At 41.5% G+C, this 18,024-nt stretch overlaps 1 protein-coding gene across 2 annotated transcripts in view; it reads right to left on the reverse strand.

Moving 5' to 3' along the window:
- LOC117756008 (gastrula zinc finger protein XlCGF57.1-like) overlaps window positions 1-18,024 on the reverse strand; it is a 145,509-nt gene that overhangs the window by 52,068 nt on the left and 75,417 nt on the right. Inside the window, exon 5 of one of the 2 annotated variants that reach the window (XM_034576281.1) lies at window positions 9,514-9,969. In XM_034576281.1, coding sequence (XP_034432172.1) covers window positions 9,514-9,969 — 456 coding nt within the window. The other variant, XM_034576282.1, reaches the window with a different exon arrangement.

The following is an 18,024-nucleotide window of genomic DNA, read 5'->3' on the forward strand; positions in this document are numbered from 1 at the left end:
TTAAGAAAGTTATCAACTAGTGTGGGAGTGGAGATTTGATAACTTTCCTGTATTGTACTGACACATGTAATAGTGTGTGTAATGTGTGTGTAAAATATAATTTTAAAAAATGGTCGGATAGAAGAAGGTTTTGGGGAAATATTATTACATTTTCAATGTCTATGTCAGAACAAGATAAAAAGTGAATGGGTTTATTTACATGTTGAGTAAAACCAATTGAGTTCATGAATGAATTAAATGCTGAACTAAGTCATTGACAACATCTACATGAATGTTGAAATCACCGACTATAATGACTATCTGTCACAAACCCTCCACCTCTGCCTGTGCCTCGAGGAATATGATTGTTAAAATTGGTGGGGGGCGTCATTTAAAACTACATATTCACCATTTTGAAGCCAGTTTTCAGTTAGACATAGTAAATCGATCTGATGTCAGTAATCAGATCATTTAATAAGTGTTGTGCATGAATGTGTTCAATGAAAACTGAACTGTACAAATCAGTTTACTAATGATTAACGTGAAAACATTTTTAAATCATCATCGCATTGGCCATCACGTGAGATACCAGGAGCAAGGGGTTAGTGTGTGTCTCATAAACTCTGGAGAGAATCAAACAAACACAAATTAAAGTTAATTTCTGTTTGTCATAACTTGTAATGAGTGTTGGTGTTTATAGTGAAAGTGTAAAGTGAGCTCAGGTCAGTGAGTGTGGAGGACGACACTGAGACTCTGACATGATAAACCAACCGCTGCTTCTGATCCTTAAACAACGGTGCTAATAATTTATCATTAGTCCGGAACCCTGTATTCACACTTGTGTTGCTCCCATTCGACATTTACCGCCTCGTTCACATCAACGAGTTCTCTTCTCTCACCGCTGCTTCACTGTCCGTGTGTGAGTGAGTGGGGGCGGGGCCTGTGTGTGTGTGTGTGAGTGTAATGCTGCATTCCAGACGACTCGGATGTCAGATATTCCAACTTGAAATTTCACAGTTCCAACTTCACATCAAACATAAACATACATGTCTGACCATGAGACACTGATTTATTGGATTCATGATGAGACAATTCAACTGTGACTAGTGCAGCCTCCATTCATACAGAAACAAAGAAGAGGGAGACGACGCCATTATACTTTTTGTTTGACTTTGATACTTGGAAACACATTCAATACATAAGAGAGAACACACACTGTCACTGAATCCAACAGACGGGCCTCAGCTACAGGATCTAAGTCTCCATGAGCGCCGCCATTGTTGTGTGACGTCAGAGAACTGGTGCTCAGTGAAGTCGGGGTAGATGCCTCTTCCCCGAGAACACATGTCCGAACTCCGATGTTGGGCCATGGTTTTGTGTGAAACCACACTTCGGCCTACATGTGCCATCAAAGCCGGAAGCAGCATGTCCCTCCAGGACTCCGTCTCCCAGGGGCCATTAAAAACCAGAGCAAGGAACTCAATGTCCCAGAGGGCATCAACTTCACACAGAGGGGTGGAAACCCCCTCCAGGGACACAGGTCTCAACTCCCATTGGTCACTCTGGACCCCATGACCTGTGAGGTCACCGGGCCAATATAAGCTAAGTTCTCCAGCTTCTGGATCTCTCTCTCTCGATCTCTCTCTTTCTAAACTCCCTCAACGGGGAGAAGGCTGTCGAGCCTCTCTTGCTACACTCCCTCAGAGGAGGGAAGGCTGTGGAGCCTCTTCTCCAGCTCACATCTTCTCTTCCCATCCAACTCTTCGAGAGGAGCACAAAGGTGCAGCTTCCAGCTCATCTCACCAAGGAAACCTCCTCGCCCTCCAAGCTCTACCAACGTCCTAGCAGCGACTCGATGTCCTGCTTGCAAACTTCAGCCAACAACTGAGCTACACCGCTCAACCGAAACCAGCAAGACGACACAAAACTGCGAACTGCACAGCAACTTCCTTTTTCCCCTTTCCACGGACTGGTAACACAACTGGGCTTAATAATTATACTAGGCTAAGCAAGACTGTTTATTCGATTCTGTGTGAGGTTTATACGTTTGATTTGTGGTGTTGTGATATTTTGGGTACAAGTTATTGAGAAAGTAATGTTAGTCTGTTATGCTCTTCACAGTCTTTCGTTGCATCCAATCTAGTAACTTTCTCTAATTTGGCACAGACACAGACACACGCATAACTCTTCACCTCATTATCTCTACAGGTCGTAAACATTCCAATAGGTGGGGGAAGGGTGTTGTCTCTTTGGCCAGCGACCATCTTGAAAGCACGCTGACTCACACAGACACACACACATGTATACACACATACCTATCTTTGTTTAGCAATTATACCGTTAGTAATTTGTGTTTTTATACTTTATTATATTCATAATAAATGTTTTTCTTTCACAAATGTTTTCTTATTAATGTTGCATAAGTGAATTTCGCCAACCTCTACACTGTCAAGAACCCCATATCTTTCAACTTAGCTAACTATCTATATGGTAATTTTGGTTATAGTTATTAATTTAATTGTTAATCAGAGTTCCAAATTTGTAGTTAGAACCTTAATCAATGAGACTTAATCAATAAATTGGCTATCTTTTCCCTTCCTTTGAAGGGTGGTGCCCGAGGTAACTTTAATCAATTAAAGTTATTATTTAATATTAATAATAAAATATTAATATTTAATATTTTATTTTGATAACCAAATTTATTGAATGCCGAAAGGCACACCATTTTATGGTATCACGTTTGATGCATTATGGCACAACATTAATGGCGTCCCTGGGTGGGCCTGAGTACAGTTGGCAAAAAATTCATAATTATGTAACATTAATTAGTAATTTTTATTTTTGATAATTTTTTCCAACATTAATGGCGTCCCTGGGTGGACAGAGTATAGTTGGCAAAAATTCATAATTATGTAACATTAATTAGTAATTTTTATTTTTAATAATTTTTTCCAACATTAATGGCGTCCCTGGGTGGGCCCGAGTACAGTTGGCAAAAAAATTCATAATTATGCAACATTAATTGTTTTTTCCTCTTCCATTTTTGGCTAACATAAATGGTGCCCCCCGCGTGAGGAAGAGTACAGTTGAAAAAAATTAATAATTATGCAATATTAATTTGTTTTCATTTTCGGCAAACGCTAGAAATAAGTGGAACTTTGAATTTTCAGTCAAGCCAAAGGTTTGAATTCAATTCCACTAGTCTGCCACCGGAGTAGACATTCAACCGTATTTACAAACAAGTGCATTGTGGTGAAATTTAATTTATTCATAAATTAAATGTTTATTAATAATTAATTATTCATAACTACCATTTTAGGTCCTCATAGTGTTACGCTAAAAGATTGCTATCGTTGCTAATAACTCCAGTTGAATATTCGTTGTTGAAATTTTAAGAATTTCTGTTAACATTTGAATATCACATATTCAATGTTAACTGGTCAAGCTGTGAAATTTTCTGTAACTGTTAAGTGCTTTAGAATTAAGACATAGCGCGCCACCAGCCCTATGTAACAGAGCTTGTACCTGGCTGTTACTGCCAAGCATATCAGCCCAAGTTGGATAAGAGAACCTGAGAAAGAGCCACAGCGTGCTTCCAGCCCTGTGAATTTATAGAACCCCTAACTGTTACTGCCCTGCATATCAGTTAGTGATTAAAAGTTTGGTGAACTGTTTAATCCACCATAGTTTGGTTAGGCTAGTGTACGATCAAATCCACACTACAAGGTGTCTGCCAGTGCAACACCAAAGCCAACCACACTGCTTTTTGATTTATAAACTTGTAAATCTAATTTTCAATTTCAGAACCAACAATGGAGAACCCCTGTGTAGAACAATTTGTTTCTTCCATAGCACAGAGTCTGACCCCTGGCTATCCTGAATTCATCAGTAAGTTGAACTTCAGTGAGTGTAATAAAGAAATAGATTCTCTACTTAACGACAGGTGTGATGCACAAACAGCATCAAAGGGTCCATTGTTGAGATGCATGATTCTAAATTTCCACAGGCAAATCAACCTTGCCTGTCAGAGCAAAGCAGCTGTGGAACAGGAGGTAAATGCCCTAAGAGCGCAAAATGCTTTTCTTTTCCAGGAGGTTCAAACTGCTAGTAAGAAAGCCCTGCACTATTTAGAGGACCTGCACTCAGCAGAGTCAGATCTCATTTCACACAAGGAGGAATTGTTAAAACTTAGATTAGAAGGCCTGGCCTCACATCAGTTTTTGAACCAATGCGATTCTGGTTATTCCGATTCACACTCCTCCGATAGTGTACGGTTAACTCCCTCTTCACTCCCAAGATGGGACAGAATCCCATCCGACCCTAAGTCTTCGGGAATTAAGTCACCTCCTGATCCTCCACTGACAGGAAGAGGTAACGGCTTCCTAACTTCCCATCTCCCTGACTCTGACACTGACATTGACAACACATGTAGTTTATCTTCAAGAACACATTGTGCCTCATATGCTTCTCATCCACGGATGCATGACACATTTTTCCGTGCACAACTCTCCAAAGGGGGGACTTCAACATTTCAGGATGTTTTAGCACCTCCCCCTCAACCAGAGAAACCTGGAGCAGGTGATGCACGTGCCCGGACCTCACAGTGTCCTCGCTTTGATTTGCTTGAGTTTCTAGCTAAAGATATTGAACAATTTGATCCAGACAACTGTGATAACAATATTGATAATTACTTTAGAGAACTAGATCTCAGCTTAAGTGATGTGCCAAATGCAACAGAAAGAGAGAAGGTTAGACTTGTGTTAAAAACCAGCTCTACAGCTGTTCACAAGTTTATTCAGTCACTTCCTTCCAGTGTCACAAGTAACTACACAGAGCTCCGTCAAGCACTAGTCGAGGAATTCTCTTCTACTGCTGACGAGATCACATCCATTGTTACAGCATCCCAAATTAAACATTCACGTCGCGAAAATCCCAAGGATTATTTTCGACGTTTGAGGCATGTTTATTTTCAGGGAAAGAACGCACCAGGCCTAGAAGAAAATCCCACCTTCAAGTCCATGTTCTTACGAAACTTACATCCATGTATACGCACACATGTTGTACTGATGACACAGCAAGGAAAACCTTCAATGCAGCAGATCAGGAAGATGACACAGGTGGCTTGGGAAACTGTTATCACTTTCAAGGCTACAGTAGGTGCAACCGAGCCCGTCAAAACAAACAGCACGGTGTCAAATTCATCCGCTGCCTCAAAACTTCACCCTCACAACAAAACGAAGGGGGGTGACAGAAGGCAGCGTAGGGACACAGAGCGTACCCGCCATGTCCACCAACTTCCCAGAGATAGGCATTCCCACAGTAGAAGCTGTAGGAAACCATACTCTGAAATTCTGGCCCAGACAACTTACCACTGCTCAGAAGATGACGACAGCGTCTCTGAGTACAGTTTAAGATATGGTTATGACCGAGCACACAGTGACAGCGCCTCTGAAGTCCTCCTGGACTCTGGCTCCCCAGAGCGTTACGGCCCTGAGCCACGACACAGGCGATCCAGAGCTCGCTCCTCAAGGCCATAACCAACACAGTTCACCCCTGTACTGACAGTCAGTATTAAGTTTCTTGCAGTTAATAGGAAACCTGTTTTGTTAGCAACAGCAGCAAACTTCAAAACCTAAATTCTGATTAAACTTATATACCACTGCCAACTTTGTAAATATGTTTGGATCGACTACTTTCCATTTCATAATAATGAAGGCCATACCACATGTTAGGACATTAGCATATTATTACAGAAACAATGATACAGTCATTTGGATTTGGAGACTTTGAAAAATTATGACAACCTTCCGCAGAAATACCTGCTGAAGATTAAAATTGTTAAGTCTAACAGATCAGACTGAGTACTACATTGAGTAGGATTCCATGAGTGAACAAAACTCTTGGACATTCCAAAAATGACCTTATCATTGTACGTGCCACTCTCTCTGCATCTTATCTTACAATTTACAATGTCTTATTTCTTCCTTTTTCTCCCTAACCTAGTGAAGAGCACAGGTTATTCATATTGTACTGTCATTGTAATCTGAATTATTTGTCTAATTTGAATCTTGCTTAGCCAAACTAGATAGTATAAACAATGCCCAGATGTTACCATCCAAATGAACTGACAATTGACTTTTCCAGCTTTGGACTAAACATGTTCAAGTTCGCCCTCAGGAACCCACGTCAGGTGCGATCCTGAGAACGAAGGGGGGATGTTGGGCCATGGTTTTGTGTGAAACCACACTTCGGCCTACATGTGCCATCAAAGCCGGAAGCAGCATGTCCCTCCAGGACTCCGTCTCCCAGGGGCCATTAAAAACCAGAGCAAGGAACTCAATGTCCCAGAGGGCATCAACTTCACACAGAGGGGTGGAAACCCCCTCCAGGGACACAGGTCTCAACTCCCATTGGTCACTCTGGACCCCATGACCTGTGAGGTCACCGGGCCAATATAAGCTAAGTTCTCCAGCTTCTGGATCTCTCTCTCTCGATCTCTCTCTTTCTAAACTCCCTCAACGGGGAGAAGGCTGTCGAGCCTCTCTTGCTACACTCCCTCAGAGGAGGGAAGGCTGTGGAGCCTCTTCTCCAGCTCACATCTTCTCTTCCCATCCAACTCTTCGAGAGGAGCACAAAGGTGCAGCTTCCAGCTCATCTCACCAAGGAAACCTCCTCGCCCTCCAAGCTCTACCAACGTCCTAGCAGCGACTCGATGTCCTGCTTGCAAACTTCAGCCAACAACTGAGCTACACCGCTCAACCGAAACCAGCAAGACGACACAAAACTGCGAACTGCACAGCAACTTCCTTTTTCCCCTTTCCACGGACTGGTAACACAACTGGGCTTAATAATTATACTAGGCTAAGCAAGACTGTTTATTCGATTCTGTGTGAGGTTTATACGTTTGATTTGTGGTGTTGTGATATTTTGGGTACAAGTTATTGAGAAAGTAATGTTAGTCTGTTATGCTCTTCACAGTCTTTCGTTGCATCCAATCTAGTAACTTTCTCTAATTTGGCACAGACACAGACACACGCATAACTCTTCACCTCATTATCTCTACAGGTCGTAAACATTCCAATAGGTGGGGGAAGGGTGTTGTCTCTTTGGCCAGCGACCATCTTGAAAGCACGCTGACTCACACAGACACACACACATGTATACACACATACCTATCTTTGTTTAGCAATTATACCGTTAGTAATTTGTGTTTTTATACTTTATTATATTCATAATAAATGTTTTTCTTTCACAAATGTTTTCTTATTAATGTTGCATAAGTGAATTTCGCCAACCTCTACACTGTCAAGAACCCCATATCTTTCAACTTAGCTAACTATCTATATGGTAATTTTGGTTATAGTTATTAATTTAATTGTTAATCAGAGTTCCAAATTTGTAGTTAGAACCTTAATCAATGAGACTTAATCAATAAATTGGCTATCTTTTCCCTTCCTTTGAAGGGTGGTGCCCGAGGTAACTTTAATCAATTAAAGTTATTATTTAATATTAATAATAAAATATTAATATTTAATATTTTATTTTGATAACCAAATTTATTGAATGCCGAAAGGCACACCATTTTATGGTATCACGTTTGATGCATTATGGCACAACACCGACTTTGAGTGGCGTCCATTACACTTTTTTCAAGTAGGAGTTTGGAAAATTACGATGTCCGATTTGTCTGGAACGCAGCATCAACTCCGCTTTGCTCCCAGACTCAGAAGAGATGAGAGAATGACGTGCTAACGTGGGTGTTTCCAGCTGCAGCTACGAGGTGGCATCGCTTTAAATGAATTGTGGGACTACATTTTCTTCTTACCTTACCTCAAGGATGGTCTGGTGTTTCCTATGCTAAAGGTGATAAGTTAGGAAGCATTGAAGCTCCTTTCCTTATCATTCAGATTTCGAACAGCTCTTATAATGGCGGCCACTGAAATACTTCAGGTCATTTCACTCTGAACCTTCCTGAGAAAAATGTATTATTCTAACACAACCATAGTCACATTGTAACTGTCTCTTCAGTAACTGATCAGTAAGCGCAGTGATTTAAAACAAACATATTTAATCATATGAACTGGTTAAGAACATACATATACATACTGTGCAAGGAAAACATTTTAACCATAAAGACATGGAGGACATTATTTACAATTAGTATATATATATATATATATTATATGATGCATAAATCAAATCAGTAGAAACAGGGAATATCAACACAAATCTTTCATGTTAGTCAATGAGTTATATTTTCTAGGGACATAAAAATTGTTTAACTGATAAAAACAGGAGAAAGGGGGGATTCTAAATTCTCTATTTACAACAGTGAACTATTAATATGTATAATATGAATAGTTGCTGACAAATCCTAATAAATCTTTTGTTGCAAACGATGCAACTTAAATCTTTAACCACAGAGCAAGTAAATTCATTCTCCCCTGTATGAGTACTCATATGCAGTTAGATTCCCTATTAGTCTAAATATTTTACCACACTAGGATCAACTTAACGGTTTCTTTCCTCTATGAATCCTCATATGTACAGTTAGATTGCCCTTGTGGCGAAATCTTTGACCACACTTAGAGCAACTAAATGGTTTCTCTCCTGTATGAATCCTCATATGTTCAGTTAGATTGCCCTTTTGGCGAAATCTTTTACCACACTCGGAGCAACTAAACGGTTTCTCTCCTGTATGAATCCTCATATGTTCAGTTAGATTGCCCTTTTGGCAAAATCTTTTACCACACTCGGAGCAACTAAACGGTTTCTCTCCTGTATGAATCCTCATATGTTCAGTTAGACTGCACTTTTGGCTAAATCTTTTACCACACTCAGAGCAACTAAATGGTTTATCTCCTGTATGAATACTCATATGTTCAGTTAGATTGCCCTTTTGGCAAAATCTTTTACCACACTCGGAGCAACTGAACGGTTTCTCTCCTGTATGAATCCTCATATGTTCAGTTAGACTGCACTTTCGGCTAAATCTTTTACCACACTCAGAGCAACTAAATGGTTTCTCTCCTGTATGAATACTCATATGTTCAGTTAGATCGCACTTTAGTCTAAATCTTTTACCACACTCAGAGCAACTAAATGGTTTCTCTCCTGTATGAATAGTCATATGTTCAGTTAGACTGCACTTTCGGCTAAATCTTTTACCACACTCAGAGCAACTAAATGGTTTCTCTCCTGTATGAATCCTCATATGTTCAGTTAGATCGCACTTTAGTCTAAATCTTTTACCACACTCAGAGCAACTAAATGGTTTCTCTCCTGTATGAATACTCATATGTTCAGTTAGACTGCACTTTCGGCTAAATCTTTTACCACACTCAGAGCAACTAAATGGTTTCTCTCCTGTATGAATCCTCATATGTATAGTTAGATGGCTCTTTTGGCTAAATCTTTTACCACACTCGGAGCAACTAAATGCTTTCTCTCCTGTATGAATCCTCATATGTTTAGTTAGATTGCCCTTTTGGCTAAATGTTTTACCACACTCAGAGCAACTAAATGCTTTCTTACCAGTTTTATATTTCATATCACTTAGAGACTGTTTGTTATTTTTTGTATTTAAACCAGACTGAGGTTCCCTGGTCTGCATCCAATCATCTTCACTGTCTACAGTCTTGTCCTCAGTACCTTGTTGTAAATGTCCATCAGGACCTGAGTTCCTGGCTGGTTCTTGTTCTCCACAGTCCGCTCTGTTCTCCTCAGTCTGATTCCGATGAAGCTGTGCCAACTGAGGTTTCTCTTCATCTTCTTCACTCTTCACAGTGACAGCAGTCAATGTGAACTTGATATCAACCTGCTCAAGTTGTTGAAGCTGCTCTCCCTCCTGATTGGTCCACGGTTCCTCCTGTTCCTCTTTAATGTGGGGGGACTCTGGGTCTTCCTGGTCCACAATGGGGCTCCACTGCTGCTGCTCAGGGGGAACCTCTTCTTTATTCACCATGAGCTGCTGTATGTCTGCAGGACACACTGAAACACAAATACACACGTTTATCATTTCAGAGTTTCCTGAAGTGTTTAAAAAAACTTGTGTTGTGTCGTTTAATGTCGACTGTTATTATTTTTGAACGATCACACTCAAGAAGCAGAGATGTTGAGGTAGTTCACAGTTACCTCAACATCTCGACGCAGCTCGTAAATTTAGCAGCATTAAACACTGGAAGTGTTTCCAGTAAAAATGTTTTATATTTTGAGGCCAAATAAACAACTTAGGACACTAGCAGAGCAGAGCGAGTGGAAGTTAGTTAGTTGGTTAAGCTGTTTTCAGACATGACCTGTGGGTAAAAACCAGAGAATTGTCTCCAGAGTTTCTCCAGAGTTTGTGTTTCACACATGAACAATACAGCAGCAGGTTTTCGGCACAGACTCGTTCACAACAGTATCAAATCCTCCTCATTATTCACCAGGTGAAGGTGGAGCAGCAGAAAGAGACAGGAAGTGACGTTATAACTCTGCTGCATAGATCATGTGATCATGTATACATCACCCCGACAACGTCGTCAGCTCTTATCACCACAAACTCTCTTCACATCTCTGTCTGGTCTTCTAGGGATGCCGTCATACGGAGGAAGGAAGATGGCTGTGTCGAGTCAAAGCTTGAATTCACCCAAAGAGCAAACTGAAGCAAAAAAACAAATAGCCCACGATCATCTAAAGTGTGGGAGTTTTTTAGACGGAGACCAAACAACATGTTTGTCTGTAAACTCTGCAAATCCAAAATGATCACAGCAGCACAACCGTGATGCACGAGCACTTGAAGCTGAAGCAGCCAGGGGAGATTTCTCAAGATGGCAGCTGGAGCGAGACAGAACCGCAAGTTTTACTTTTTGTCCTGAAACAAGCGTAATGTATTACGATCATCAACGCGTGGAATGGAATAGGAATAGACTGGAATACCTGGGATCATCTTAACTGCACAACTCCAGTGACTGAATCAATCCACGTTGTTATTAATATAACACAACAGTGATGTAGAAATTATACTCGTTTTAAAATATTGCAGTATCATAAATATTCACACAATATGTGTCTGTTTTTCAGGATGAGACGAAGCAGTCTGGAGGACTTTTTACACAAAAGGAGCCAAAATGCATAAACACCCCAGATGTGTGCTGAGCTTTCTAACAGCATCTTGCAGATGATTATCAAGGACATGTGACCCCTGGCTGCAGTTGGGGGTCAAAGCTCCTAATCCTTTGATCTACACATTTCATCAACTTAACCAACCAGACATTGTTTTAAACTTATTCTTCCCTTTAAGGAGTGTTAGTTTGATCAACTCGTGTTAGCAGAGCTGATGCTAGCTAACGTTAGCCTGTGAGCGGCTCCTCGAGGGACTGACCAACTCTGTGCAGCCGGAGTTCGGGCTTCATGACGGCATCGAGCAGCCTCCTCTTGCGGTAGATCTCCCGCTCTGACCGCTCCATTCTGTCTTCGTACACCGCCACGGTTTCCTCAATCCCTGCGTCGATCTCCTCCGCCGCCGCCGTTAGCCGCTCGGTGAGCAGCGCTCTCAGCGCCGGGACTTGAGCCGTTTCTCCTCCTTTCTCCAGCTGCAGCAGAAAGTCTTCAGCGGCAGCGCTGATCCGCTCATGTACCGACACCCGCAGCAGCTGCACGTCGCACATGTTCCTCCTCTTTGCGCACTTTGAGTCTCGGAGCGAACAAAGTGAGCCAGGGTCTGGTAAACAGAGACACCGAGCTCAGAGCCAACAGTGACGCCTGCTGGACTGGAGGACGAGGAGGAAACTAAAGTCCTAGTACTGCACAGTAGAAAAAATGGAAGACGAAACATGACTTAATGACAAATAAATATATAAATAAATAAATGTATAAATAAATACTTAAATGCATGAATAAATAAGGAATAAATACAGAAATAAATGTCTGAAATTCATTGCCACATGTATTTTTTTCTGTATTTCTGTGTCCGTGTGCTAATGAGACTGAGCGTCTCGTCTCATGTTGTACTGAGCACAAAATGTTGACGAGTCAATTTTCATGATGTTTAAATGCAGCCTCATAAACGCTGGAGCAAATCAAACAAACACTAAGTCACTTCATGTACTGATCAGGTCCTGATAACTAGTGATGAGTGATTATTAGTTTAAGTGAGAGCAGGTCAGAGTGGAGGCGGAAAGAGAAACTTCAGCTCAGTACAAACCAACTGCAGCTTCTGGCTGTGGAAGGATGGATCCATGTCATCGCTTCAATCAGCTGTAAACACAATCAGTACAATCAGCACGGTTCAATGACAACATACTCCTATACATGTGAACAAAAAATGATCGAATGAATCTAATCTTACCCTCTTTCTTCTCTGTCGACTCCTGAACTTCTCAATGCTGCTGCAAGAGCTGCAAGGTCCGGTTGGATGTACCGGAAGTCCCTTCATACTGGCTCATAGTACGTCTTAGTACGTCTTACAGGCAGCTGGAAAACAACATGAGTAACATGAGTATATTATTAATAAACGGAAATAGCCTCGCTACATCACAGTTGGAAGATCCACAGTAAAAAAACACAATTCCTAAACAGTTACTTACATACAATGGCGTCATTTTCCACACTGCAAATCCGGACTTGCAGCTAGAGTCTTGGCCTAATGTGCAGTGACTGCCTCGTTGTGTGTGTGTGTGTGTGTGTGTGTGTGTGTGATGAAATAGATCAGATGAAGTAGACTTATACAATGTATTTTATACAGCACCCTTGCTCCTTGCTTATACAGCACCCTTGCTCCGGTTCGTGGCGCCGGCCACTCAGAGGGCAGTTTCCTATAAAATACATCCGGACAAAAGTTTATGAAAAAACTTAACGAGAACAAACTCTTAAATTTATGAAGTTCGTACTTATTTAAACATGCACTAGTTCTGCTCAAGCACTCGATGCTCTCTTCTTCTTTTAGCAACTTTCTCGCTAATCCCACAGTTGTGAACACGCTATTCAGATCTAAGAGTTACTTAGCAGTTAGCAATGGCTTCTCTGTCGTGTCGACTTCAGCAAGTTTTTTACACCGAAAACAGAGTCCCTCATCGAACCACGCAAAACACGAGCCAGTAGTTTCTTGTCTGCGGGAGACAGATGCTTCATTCACAAGGCTGTGATTGGACGAGCCCTCTACCGTGTTGACGTTAACGACTGACGTGGCATCTTCAGGAATGAACGTATTCACGAGCTGAGTGTGACGTTTTCAGAGTAAAACTTCACAAATGACCTTTTAACTTTTGAAGCAGCGGTTTTAACAGTTTTTAAATTGTACTTTACATTTATATGGGATGAGTATGTGACTGAGGACCAGTTTATTCTTTCTGGTGTTAAGTTAATGTACTTACATGATTCTTGCTGTTCTGTGTTTGTACCCTCATAGTTGAATGCACTTATTGTAAGTCGCTTTTGATAAAAGTGTTGAGTGTTTTAATGGAATACTGAGAAAGTTTAATAACAACAATAAGGCGATTGAAGTCCAAATTATGAGGCAATTTCAGCAGAGTCAACAGCTTAGTATGCCATGGACATGTGAATATGGTGCTGAGTTTTTCCCAGTAGTTTGGGAGGACAAATGTTTAGGACTTTGTCACGTGATGACACAGATGATATGTTTTATGTGAAGCACAGTGTTTTGGTGTCGGCAGAAAGACATCTCTTAGATGTATCATCAGATGTACCCTGAAAATTGTATCACTGATTACACTCATTATAGCATACTAACTTATATAAGGCAAATCTATTCAAGCTACAATTTATGATTCTATAATTATACTAAGCCTGATGTATTTATAGGAGAGATTTTCTTAAAAGGGAGTTAGTACCTTTTAGAAAAAGGTGTAATCTCTGCACCACTGAGTGAAACTATCCTGATTTGCATTTGTAAAGATCACAGTTTTGTCATTTACATGTGAAAGCCCCCCCCCATAGACCTAGGAGCAGGGGGGTCAACTGCCAAGCTTCTCAGGCTTGTAAAACCCTCCTAAACTGGAACCCCGCGTCAATTCCCGGCAGTTCCTGGCAGTTTTCTGTGCTGCCTGCAGATTCCTGTGAACAGTCGTTTACCTGAAATTCCACCGAAATTTGCAGGGGCACTAACTGACACAAATTCTTCTTTTCATGAAGTGTTTTCACTTTTTCCACTGTTCTTCAACAAAGTCACTTACCGGCTGCTTCCCATGAACGAACTCTGATCTCACTGCGTGTGTCTCTCTGATCGAGTGAGTGGGGGTGGGGATAGTTAACCAGTGGGGGGAGAAGAATTCACATTATAAGTAAAAGTACCAAGAAAGTAAAGTAAAAAATTCTCCATTACAAGTAAAAGTAATAAGACAGTGAAGTAGAAATACTCCATCACTGTTTATAAAGATGGACGACACGTCTCCACTTCCTCCCATTGTACGAAAATGAAGCAAAAATATATCAGATACAAACGCTGCCAACTTGTGATGATGACGTCATCTACAGTCAGATTCTGTGCAGTAGTTATTGGGGATCCCACCCATACACACTCAACCAATCCTGAGTTAGTCTCAGCTGGCAATCATGGATGGCGCCTCGAACAGCCGCCACGGTGTGTTGGTGCGCACTTCTGTGTTTGTTTTTAGTCTTTAATTCAGTTCTTTGCGGCTCAACTTGGATTATTTTCACGATGGATGAGCTACTTAACATCAGGGACTCAACACCATCTGATTTATGTCCCAACTTTCTCGCCTCTTCCATGGATTTATTGGATTTACTAATCAAAGGTGCCATGGTCCTCGGTCACGCAGTGTTAAGACTAAAATCTATGTTTTCCTTTGAATATTGTTAAGACTAAAATCTATGTTCTTCTTTGAATATGTGTCTGTGAAGATGGCAATGAAACTGAACTAAACAAGTGCAGTATGTTAGACAGGGGTGGGGGCAGGGGCAGTTTGGGCTGAATCTGAATAGGTGGGAAAATGTGTGGCCTTCACATAGTGACTGATAGTAGCCGTTGCTGGCTGGTTTTAATCTTGAAGTTGATTGTTGTGTGTGTGTGTGTGCGTCACATCGCAGTTCAGTCTTGCACCTGTCTGATAATGCCTGTTTGAGAAGACTGTACATCTGTGGCAGACAATACACTGTACTTTAACTTGTTCTCATACCTAACTTACTATATTACAGCATAAACTCCATTAGCTTTATTTCAAAAATCACACATAGATGAATGCACTGTTTTCTTAAAAAATACTGACATACCCTTAGAAAGAATTCAAGCAGCGGCCACTAGGGTCTGAAGGACAGATAGGAAAGGCGTTGTTTTGTCTAGAAAATGCGCATGCCATACTGAAAGCTCACAAGCTGTCAGCCGATTCAAGGCTTGTTTTAAAACACCAAACCAAACACTGTCAGAATGTGGATGATCCCCACTACTGTCAAAGGAGGGACGAAACTGGGAGCGGCTCCTCATCATTGGCGAATTCCAGTGCCTTGAGGCTGGGACCAGCCTGTGCACTAGCCACGTGACTCCCCCTCCTGCTGAAGTTCTACCTATTATTATAAATATTGCACCCACCGTCCGCTCGGCGCGACTCTTGACTTCCCTGGCGGTATTAGGCGGCTTGCGGGTTGTACGTTGAGTGCCCATAGCTATGTAGTAGCTGTTCATTGCTTCTAAATAAATACTTTTTTGAACCAGACCGACTCTACCATCTCTACCTAAGGAAAAAAGAACACGACAAATATGGTGACCCCGACGTGATCCTGTAGGGAACTTTTGACCAGAAAGGCCAGAACCCAAAGTCGAGGCCGCTCCGATCGATTCTCTACATACTCACAAGGCGCCAACCTAAAAGGTAAGCAGAAACCTGTTAAAACAAATTCTGCATTAGTTATATAGGCTTTGATATAGATTGTGAGTGTGCGGAGAGGAGAAAAGGAGGTAAACTATACCGTTCTGTGTTTTATGGAAGCAATGAGGGGCTATGTAAAATAAACAGAGGTCTGGGACCCTGTGAAAGGTCAGGGACCTTGTGTGGGGTCCGGGACCCTGTCTTGGCTCAGAAGAAACAAGATCAAAGCGAGGTCTAGGACCTGCGCGGGACGGGCGCCACACCCTGTGACGCACGAACCCTTAAAACTAATTCAGATTGGAGAAAAGACAGACGATTCATGCAATAGATTGCATCCGTGCAACCTAATCTGGGATTAGGGTGTGAACTGGAGGAAGGGGCTACCGGCACTGACGAGTGAGGAGCTTAACTAGCCAGACACACCGTTGCTTGAATCGGGCACAAATTAAAAGATGCCGGGACCATAACGTGTTACGAGGACTGACAGATGAAGTAACTGACTAGAATAAAAAGACTGACAGAGACCAAAAAACTGACAACATAAAAAATATAAGATTTAAGAGGTCTGAATGTGTCGGTATTTATTAAATACTAAACAATAGCGATTTGGAGATTGATTAAAGAACTTAAGGTAACTAATATGTGTGGGTAATGGAACTGATCCGAGTAGTCCTAATATGAACTTCATGTAAAGGAACTATGGTGACACAGCACTAAGTTTGATACAAATGTGAATGAAAGTGTGTGTGTGGAAAACGAGTGAGAACCAAATTAGGAGGAGATAACAAGAGGAAGGTCACCCGGCTGACAGAGACAGAATAAATAACGAAATAAGAAAAATAGAACGAGGTCGCCATCTGGTGAAGGATAAAAGAACGTACAACTAGCGGTGTACGCCTGCCACCTGGGGGAGACCAAGGGACATTACAGCTCGGGTTACAACTGGTTTGACAGCATTGGATTGGCTTGTGTTTTTATTTTTTATTTTTTAATTTTAATTTTTTATTTTTTCCACTAAGAGACAAATGACGACGGGAACTTTTTACAGTTAGAGATACACACCCCTGACATACCAACACGACCAACCCCGACCCACACAGATACACACACATTACAGCAACATGTCACAGCACTAGCATATCACAACACCTCACTCGTCGTGGGTTGAAGCACTGCCCTTGGCGCTCATGTCAATAAGAAGTTCATCCAATGGTGTCACCCATCTATCCCCACATGAGCTTCTCACAGGACGGCCCATGCCAGGGCCTCCTCGAGACACTGGTTATGGACCCGGGTTGGATGTATGTCAGGAGAAATTGACTGACTACATGAAAGCTTTAACTAATCTTACTGAAGTTTTGTCTGCAAAGGTCCAGGCGGCTGCTGGATGTTCTGACAAGACCCCCACGGAGACTCCTGTTCCAGTAAGACCGGGTGATTGGGTGAGGGTCAAAGTTCACAAGAGAAAGTGGCCTGACCCTAGGTGGACAGGACCTTGGGAGGTAACAGAGTGTACCTCACATGCGATCCGATTAAAAGGAAAAAACAGGAGCAATTTGGCACCACCTCACACATTGTGCACCCACTGACCCACCTTCTCGGTCTTTACGAGAAGTAGCCACTGATTTGGCCGACTCCTCCTCAAAATCTTAAAGTAATACGTTGACCACAAAAGGAGGGTCTATCTGTATGTCTTGTCTTGATTATTTCCAAATATAAGCTTGTATACTCTACTTTAAACTCAGCTACGCACCTCTGAGTTCCATATGAGCAAAGAGAAACACGCAGATAATGTAAATGACGATGGAGATAGCAGGACTTCACCCCTGTGGGTGAGGCCATCAATGTTTTGTTTTTTTCCTACCTGAGACAAATCCCTACTGCTTTCCATGATTTCGGTTACAAGTGTGATTTCTAGTAATCAGGCAGTGAATTCTTATAATTCTAATAAATGTGTTTCTGTTGCTCTAACTCCATAGATAATTAAGACAGGACTGTTGACTTTTTTGTGACAAATTCTATATAATACTTTGTAATGAATTCAGATATTTAATTCCCAGTTTAACTTTATGTTTGAGCACATCTTTTGTTTAATCAATTTTAGTGCTCCTATTTGATAAGATTATTAAACTGTTCTTATCCCAAGGTTGTGAAGGTAAAAAGTTCGGTTAGTAATTGTCCCAACAATTTGTAATTGTACAATATGAATGTTTTGTATTTTAAC

Source organism: Hippoglossus hippoglossus, chromosome 22, assembly GCF_009819705.1.
Source record: "Hippoglossus hippoglossus isolate fHipHip1 chromosome 22, fHipHip1.pri, whole genome shotgun sequence".
In the NCBI taxonomy this organism is placed as follows: Eukaryota; Metazoa; Chordata; class Actinopteri; order Pleuronectiformes; family Pleuronectidae; genus Hippoglossus; species Hippoglossus hippoglossus.